This window comes from Blennius ocellaris, assembly GCF_963422515.1.
Source record: "Blennius ocellaris genome assembly, chromosome: 2".
Taxonomy (NCBI): domain Eukaryota; kingdom Metazoa; phylum Chordata; class Actinopteri; order Blenniiformes; family Blenniidae; genus Blennius; species Blennius ocellaris.
This window is the reverse complement of record NC_137651.1, coordinates 520,013-528,583: the sequence shown is the minus strand read 5'-3', so window position 1 is coordinate 528,583 and position 8,571 is coordinate 520,013. Positions and strand designations below refer to the sequence as shown.

The window sequence follows — 8,571 nt, the reverse complement described above, 5'->3', positions numbered from 1 at the left end:
GGTATGCATAGATGCAGCATATATATTGTCATATATGTGCCTATATGCAGCATTTATGTGCATATATGCAGCATATATATTGTCATATATGTGCATATATGCAGCATTTGTGTGCATATATGCAGCATATATATGGTCATATATGTGGATATATGCAGCATATATGTGCATATATGCTGCATATATATTGTCATATATGTGCATATATGTGCATATATGTGCATATATCCACATATAGGTTCTTTCCATGTGGGAAGAAGCAAGAGAACTTTCTATCCTCCTTGTAAAGTTCCTGAAATGTACAACGTACACTAAAGTCTTGAAATTGTAAAGATCATCTGAAATAGTAAACAAATACATCAAGTGTCCAATAAGGAATAAAGAATTGGTGATTCAGTTCTTCAGTATAAAACTATATTACAAGTTTCAGTCGAATGTCTGTGTATTTTTCAGTTTTAAACAGAAGTGACCATTAATGAAGTATTTCTAGAGCCAATAATATGAAAGTATTTTAGATATCTGTACTTTAATCTTTCCTTCCAATATGATAGTGAGAACAAATATCTACTTTCATGACTTTAAACTGCCTCCTACATCTACATAAGAGCCTGTGACCTTACTGGGTGGAGTTAATGCAAACTGGCTCATGTCCAGGGTGTAATCTATTACTTCTGAAAGTTCTCCACTGTTTGTGATCAGACTTGTTGCTACATGCTTGAGAAGGTGTGAGTCCACTCATTAAACCTTCATTTGCATAATGGTGTTTACAGCTGATGTTCGTCATGGTGTTTTTTGGAACTCAGCCAACTTGTCATGTCCTGCTCCTCTGCAGCCTCTGCAGGGTTCTAGTGCTGCAGGCTGTGTTTCCTTCTCCTCTGCATGTTGCAGATGGGCGTGTCAGGCGGCTGTGTCAGAGAGGAGAGAGCCGGCTGGGTCATTCCCTGGATTGGGTGCAGCTGCTCAAGTCGACTCTGCTCCGCTCAGATCCAGTCCGTGTGTTCCCCCTCACCAAACCTCCTCCTTTGGAGGAGCACCAAGCGCAGGGGTGTCAAACTCAGTTCCTCGAGGGCCGAAGCTCTGCACGTTTTCCACGTCTCCCTCCACTGAATGTCCTGATGGTTCTTCACCACGTTCAGCACAAAGCCAGATAACCAGCTGCTCATTGCACTCAGCTGTGTGGAAGCAGGGAGACGTGGGAAATGTGGATTTGTCTTTCAGCATCACTCTGAACCAGCATGTTTCTAATTTTACGTAGATGTACGTAAATATTACGTAGGTGAAAAAAGGCAGTCCTGCAGATGTATTTAATGTGAGTTAAAGGATAAATCCTGGTTAAAAATAACTCCCAGGTTCCTCACAGTGGTACTGGAGGTCAAAGTAATACCATCCAGTATGTATCTTTAGATCATTAGATCATTATCTTTAGATCATTTGTCTCTCAGATGTTGTTGAGCAAATATAATCATTTCAGTTTTATCTGAGTTAAAGGAGCAGGAAATGATGTCTCATCCTTGTTATGATCACTATGATCAAAAGCAGAACTGAGATCTAACAGGACCAGAGCAGAGACCAGTCCTTTGTCTGAAGCCATGAGAAGATCATTAGTAACTTTGACCAGAGTCTCTAATAATAATTAGAATGGATTGGTTTTATACAGCGCTTTTCTTGGCACTCAAAGACACTTTACTTTGCATTATTCATTGACTCCATACTTGATGGTGGTAAATGTGTAGGCAGTCACAGCTGCCCTGGAGCAGACTGATGGAAGCAATGCTGTCATTTTGCACCGTTGGCCCCTCCAACCACCACCAACTATTCACTCTCTCACTGGATTAAAGAAGTTTACAAAATCATTACTGCTCAAAGTTAAAGGAATGTGAGGTTCAACACAGCTAGGACTTTTTGTTAGCCTGGCTATAGTATTGAAGAGAAATCTAGGTTGTTCTGGTTTTCTTCTATTAAGGAGGAATAGTAGGCGTTTCCTGTTTTGTGAAGGGACTTTTTTATAGATTAACAAACTATTTCTCCAGGCTGTTCAAAATACTTTTAACTGAGTTAAATACCATCTCTTCTCTAACTCTTGCACTGATTTCTTTAGAGTTCTCAGATTATCATGATACCATGGAGAGATCCTCCTCTGAGTTGTTGCTTTTATCTTCAAGGGTGCAAAAGAATCAAGTGTGGAGTGAAGTAAGGCTGCAGTTCATCTACAACCAAGTCAACCTGAGTAGGACTGATGGTGTGGCAGCTGTTTACTGCTGCATCCACAGATGGTATTGAAGTGATTATTGGTGGGAGTACTTCCCTGAATTTGGTTACAGCATCATCTGATAGGTGTCTCTTATATTTCAGTTTATTTTCAGGGGCTATAAAGCCAGTTCATGTAAATTTGAATGATATCAGGAAGTGATCTGACAACAGAGGGTTGTAAGGAAAAAACATGAATAGATCAATGTCAATAGTGTAAGTGAGAACAAGATCAAGCTTGTGATTAGTTTGGCTGTTATTTATTATGTAGGGATTCTGTGTTTTGTGATCCATCTCTCAGCCACGTGGGTCGGAGGAGGTGTGATTGTTGGCACTGTGGAGATGATGTACACACCGTCAATGGGACTGATCTGGACACTCATCATGTTCACTGCATTCAGTACGGGGTTCATTGTTGGTAAGAGTTACAGTCATATCTGCCAGACTACTGCTCATCTGGATTTGAGAAACACTCAAAACAGAAGAGAATTGAAGAGTTCTTCAAACACACCATGATAAACAAGGAACATTTTCTGCTCAGATGTTGGTTTGTGTTTCTGCAAAGAATGCAGATTGATGGAAAGGATCAATGGCTGACAAGTTATTATGTAATTTTTTTTATCAGTGTTTGATCTCTAATCTTCAAAAACACTGTATACTTTTTGTCTCCTTCTGTTGCACTTTTCTCCTCAGGTGGTTTGTTCTTTGCGAAGCCGATGAGAGACATGAAATGTGTCACCATGATGGATCCGTTTCACTTGAAATATGGAAAAATCGCTGCAGCTGGACTGAGTCTGCTTTCACTTATGGTGGATGTGACCTGGGTACCAGCAACACTGATTGGACTTGGTAAAAATCCATTCTCCTGGGACTTGGTAGTTTTATTTTGACAGTCACCTTGATAACAATCAGACTTGGTGGTCTGTCCACTAGAATGTTCTCCCAGTGTTAATGTTTAGAGCTCTTTGTTCTCTGCACCGAGTGGCCCACCATGAAAACTACATCATTTCTGCAGCACGTTTCTGCCGTTTCCATGGAAACAAACAGTGTTTTCAGAATGTTGCAGTGTAAACGTGAAACCTTTCTGAAACCAAAACACTGAGTTTTCACTTGAAACGTGGTGGTGTAAACGAGGCTTTATCCCGGCGTTACTGTGATGCTCATTGGCTGCTGTGCTGTGGACCAATCCTGACGGTGTCTGACAGGAGGAACCATGAGTGTGGTCCTGGATGTGTCCTTCTCCGTCTGCATCTGGATCTCTGCTGCCGTGGCCGTGGTCTACACCCTGCTGGGAGGCCTCTACTCCGTGGCCTACACTGATGTCATACAGCTCGTCCTCATCTTCATCAGCTTGGTAAAGGCTGCTGGAGTGTGTGTGTGTGTGTGTGTGTGTGTGTGTGTGTGTGTGTGTGTGTGTGTGTGTGTGTGTGTGTGTGTGTGTGTGTGTGTGTGTGTGTGTGTGTGTGTGGTGCCATTACAGCACCCACTAGTGGCCAAACATATAAACTACATCTTCTTCAGTGTTTCTGCTATTTTTGCAGGACTTTCAAAAAGGTTTTTTTGAAGGAGTTTAGGGCTTTTATTATGAAAGGTCTTAGCCTTGCTAACCACGTAATATCCATTTGGAAGGTTTTATAAAATGAAGACTATTGATTTGAAGAAGTTTGGAGCTTTTATTTTTCAAGCAAGGACATGCAGGTGAACTGGCCAAAGTTGAATTGAGATCTCGTTGCTCAATATTGTAAATTACAGAACAATGTTCTCCCAAGGTGCAGTTACAGTGACATCATCGAGATGGAGGGAGCATGGTGAAGAGGTCAAATGTGACTTTATTTAGGCGGAAGAGGAAGAAGAGGAGGAAAGAAAGGAACGACAAATCATTCAGTGTCCTTGCCCCCTGGCAAGGCTGGTGGAAGGGTTAGGGTTAGGGTTAGGGTTAGGGTTAGGGTTAGGGTTAGGGTTAGGGTTAGGGTTAGGGTTACCCAAACCCTAACCCTAACAACTAAAGTATATTTCTATATAATCTGATCCGGTTCAAGGAGGGCTAGAAAGAAAACCTCACAGGCTCTGTGTATTTATTGTTCCTTGTCTTTTTCCTACAGGTTGTCTGTGTTCCCTTCGTCATGATGAACCCTCACACCGTGAACATCAGCCAGACTCTGCTGAACAACTCTTTACACTCTCCATGGATTGGCACACCAGACGTTAGAAAGACATGGTTACTGATTGATGAGTTCTGCTCCTTGGTAAGATGAGGCAACAACATCAAGTAATATATCTCCTACAATCTCACTGCATGAGGACAGCTCATGTCATTTGTGTTTCTGACACTTCAAAACTAAATTCAGGGAAGAAAATCAGCAGATTTAATTTTTAATTTACTGCATTTTGTTTTGAAGGCACTGGGCAGTCTGGGATATCAGGCCATCCACCAGAGAATCTTGTCGTCTTCTTCTACTGCGACGGCCAAGCTCACATGCTTTGTTGCTGCTTTCATCTTTCTTGTATTTATGATTCCTCTCGTACTGCTCGGGGCGGCCGTGTCGTCTACAGGTAATCAACAGCTTCACCTACTGCAGTCAATTGTGAAAAAATGTGTCTGTGTTATGGTCAAGTAAAATCTAATGTCATTTTGAAAAATTGTCCCTCTGGAAGCTCCTGCTGAGGCAGAAGATCAAAGGGTTTCCTGGTTTCTTCATAGGGGTGTAGAAGATGAATGAGAAGATTTTCAACTGGATCAGCAGTTTCCATCAAGCAGCCATCTACAACTCATCAGTAATGAATTCATACAGTTGTATAATGATGATGTCTTCATAGAGACTCGTTTACAAATCCTTCTCTGTGCAAGTGAATAAAGTCTCCCATGTTACAGCCTCTAATATCAAACAGCACACATCTGGTAGTGGATCCCTGATCTGAGTCACAATATTCATTTTCTATTGTATTAGTGCTCAATGTCAACTGGTGAAGTACCGCCCTCCCTCAAACTGCAGCTATCAGATCCATATTAAAGAAGCACAACCTGGATCCAGAGCTCCTCTCAAACAACCACCCTCTCTCAAACTCTCCCTTTCTGACAAAGATTCTGGAAAAGGTCGTCACCCTGCAGATTCAAGGACATCTCCAATCCCAACAACATCCTCAGACGTTTCAATCAGGTTTGAGACCCTCCGACAGCACAAAGACTGCTCTGACAGAGTTTTAAATAACCTCCTGAGAGCAGAAGACTCTGGCTCCCCCAGCCTACTGATCCTGCTCCACCTACTCAGTGACGCCGTGTTCCACCAAGACTGAAAGAACGAGATTGTGGATACAAGTGTCAGGACTCATGGTGGAGCCATTGGTCCTCCACAGTGAAAGGAGACAGCTAAAGTGGTTCAGGACAACGTCTAAGAGAACCACTGGTGTCCTCTAACTGAACCAAGGACGTCTGACTCAGCCCTTCAGCCCGGTCCAAACTACCAGGAGAAATGACATCTCTTGGTTGGTCTTCCAGAAGCTTGACGTCCTTCAGAAGTGTTGGGGGAAGACAGGGGTGTCCGGGCTGATTGTCTCTCCATACTGCCACTGGGACCGTATGCAGGCCGAGTTGGATAGAAGATGAATGAATGAACCATTTTAGGTCTATCAGTCGAACTCTTTCATTCTCCTGTTTCTGTCCTTCAGACAGACAAAAGTCTTTCATTAGTTTTTTGCATTACTGTTTGGCTTCTACAGTATCACAGGGCTCTTCATGTCTTCTAATCACATCCATGCTCTTCTGTTCAGAAATTCTGTGTCTTGGCCCTTTAACATTGTGAAATTGACGTGGTAGTGATGTAACTTCAGAAGCACATGTATGATTACTGGCCACTCTATTAGACAAAGTTACACAATCTCTTTCTATGTGGAAAAACATTGAAGGAGATTGTGTAACTTTGTCTTCCTCCTCCTCCTCCTCCTCCAATTTCTCCAGGATTGAGTTTAAAAGATGTTTCCATATTTACTTTGACTCATGTACTAAAATTACTTGGTTCGGTGTCTTAAGCAGTGTTATCAGTTGAAATGTGTGTACTCTATAATTGTGTGGTTATTGTTGACGTTCACCTCTGCTTGTCTGTTGTTCAGATCTGAGTTGGAATGTCGGGTCTTTTTGCAGCCTGCTTGTTTAATCTTTGTGGAATCTCGCTTCTCCTCTTCTGTTATGCATGTCCGTGAACTTTAAAAACACGAGGAGTATTTGTCCTGCAGAGACCGTCAATTCCAATTTGATTCAATTATACAGACAAGGAGTAAATCTGAGGAGCCTTTTACATTCTGATAGTCCTGGACTTGCTTCACCCGGTAGGGGGCGGAGCCGAGAATTTTCACCCCTTCATTTGGCTCGGTGGCATTCCCATTGACTTTAGAGACCAGATCAAAGGACGTGGGGAAAACTCCACAGTTACACCAGAGAGTCTTGGTCTTCAGAATGAGTCGTCTTGCCGCGTTATTAACTCTTCCACTGCAGCGCAGTTTAACACAGCCTTTTACTCATCTCCCAGTCTGACTGACGTTCTGGTCTTTAATTTAGATGGCGAGGCACTTCCCTCCCACTTTGACTCATCCTGTCGATCTACTTTAGATGTTGTGGCTCCTTTACAAACGAGGCTCTCTGAACCTAAACCTGAGCCATGAGTGCAGGACAGCTGAGAGGAAGTGGAAGAAGGCTAAGCGACAGGTGTCCTTCCAGATGTTGAGGGACAGCTGGCGTTCTTATCAGAAGACTGTGAATTTTGCAAAATCCAAATTTTTTTTTTTTTTATATCATTGCCTCTAACTGTCACAATTCTTGTGCTTTCTTGAAAACTGTAAACTCTGTTCTAAATGCTCTACAAGAGGTCTGCCTGGAGAACTCTGAGGAGGGAGAGGTTCCCGAGCTAGTTCACCAACAAGGTTGTGACCATTAGGGCCTTCATTAGCAGTCCTGCCCATGAGCCCTCTACCTCTACCTATGGCCACTCTACCACTGTCAATGACCACTCTACCTCTGTCTATGACCACTCTACCTCTGTCTATGACCCCTCTACCTCTGTATATGACCACTCTACCTCTGTCTATGACCACTCTACCTCTGTCTATGACCACTCTACCTCTGTATATGACCACTCTACCACTGTCTCTGAGCCCTCTACCTCTACCTATGACCACTCTACCACTGTCAATGACCACTCTACCTCTGTCTATGACCACTCTACCTCTGTCTATGACCACTCTACCTCTGTCTATGACCCCTCTACCTCTGTATATGACCACTCTACCTCTGTCTATGACCCCTCTACCTCTGTCTATGACCACTCTACCTCTGTCTATGACCACTCTACCACTGTCAATGACCACTCTACCTCTGTCTATGACCACTCTACCTCTGTCTATGACCACTCTACCACTGTCAATGACCACTCTACCTCTGTCTATGACCACTCTACCTCTGTCTATGACCCCTCTACCTCTGTATATGACCCCTCTACCACTGTCAATGACCACTCTACCTCTGTCTATGACCACTCTACCTCTGTCTATGACCACTCTACCACTGTCAATGACCACTCTACCTCTGTCTATGACCACTCTACCTCTGTCTATGACCCCTCTACCTCTGTATATGACCACTCTACCTCTGTATATGACCACTCTACCACTGTCTCTGAGCCCTCTACCTCTACCTATGACCACTCTACCTCTACCTATGACCACTCTACCACTGTCTCTGAGCCCTCTACCTCTACCTATGACCACTCTACCTCTGTCTATGACCCCTCTACCTTTACCTATGACCACTCTACCTCTGTCTATGACCCCTCTACCTTTACCTATGACCACTCTACTCTGTATATGACCCCTCTACCTCTGTCTATGACCCCTCTACCTCTACTTATGACCACTCTACCACTGTCTATTAACCCTCTACCCCTGTATATGACCCCTATACCTCTACCTATGACCCCTCTACCTCTGTCTATGACCTCTCTACCTCTACCTATGACTACTCTACCTCTGTATATGACCACTCTACCTCTACCTATGACCCCTCTACCTCTACCTCTACCACTGTCTATGACCACTCTACCTCTACCTGTGACCACTCTACCTATAACTATGACCCCTCTACCTATGACCCCTCTACCTATGACCCCTCTACCTCTGTCTATGACCTCTCTACCTCTACCTATGACTACTCTACCTCTGTATATGACCACTCTACCTCTACCTATGACCCCTCTACCTCTACCTCTACCACTGTCTATGACCACTCTACCTCTACCTGTGACCACTCTACCTATAACTATGACCCCTCTACCTATG

The 8,571-nt window shown here is 43.4% G+C and overlaps 1 protein-coding gene across 1 annotated transcript; it reads left to right on the top strand.

The window, feature by feature from the left end:
* Positions 1 to 2,631: 2,631 nt before the first annotated feature.
* On the top strand, positions 2,632 to 5,541 carry LOC308136722 (high affinity choline transporter 1-like; the record flags this gene model as incomplete). The annotated part of the gene is made up of 6 exons (XM_080505188.1): positions 2,632 to 2,665; positions 2,941 to 3,096; positions 3,453 to 3,601; positions 4,350 to 4,493; positions 4,647 to 4,800; positions 5,357 to 5,541. The coding sequence occupies 6 exons, from the start codon at positions 2,632 to 2,634 to the stop codon at positions 5,539 to 5,541; spliced, it is 822 nt and encodes a 273-aa protein (XP_080361314.1).
* Positions 5,542 to 8,571: the final 3,030 nt, after the last annotated feature.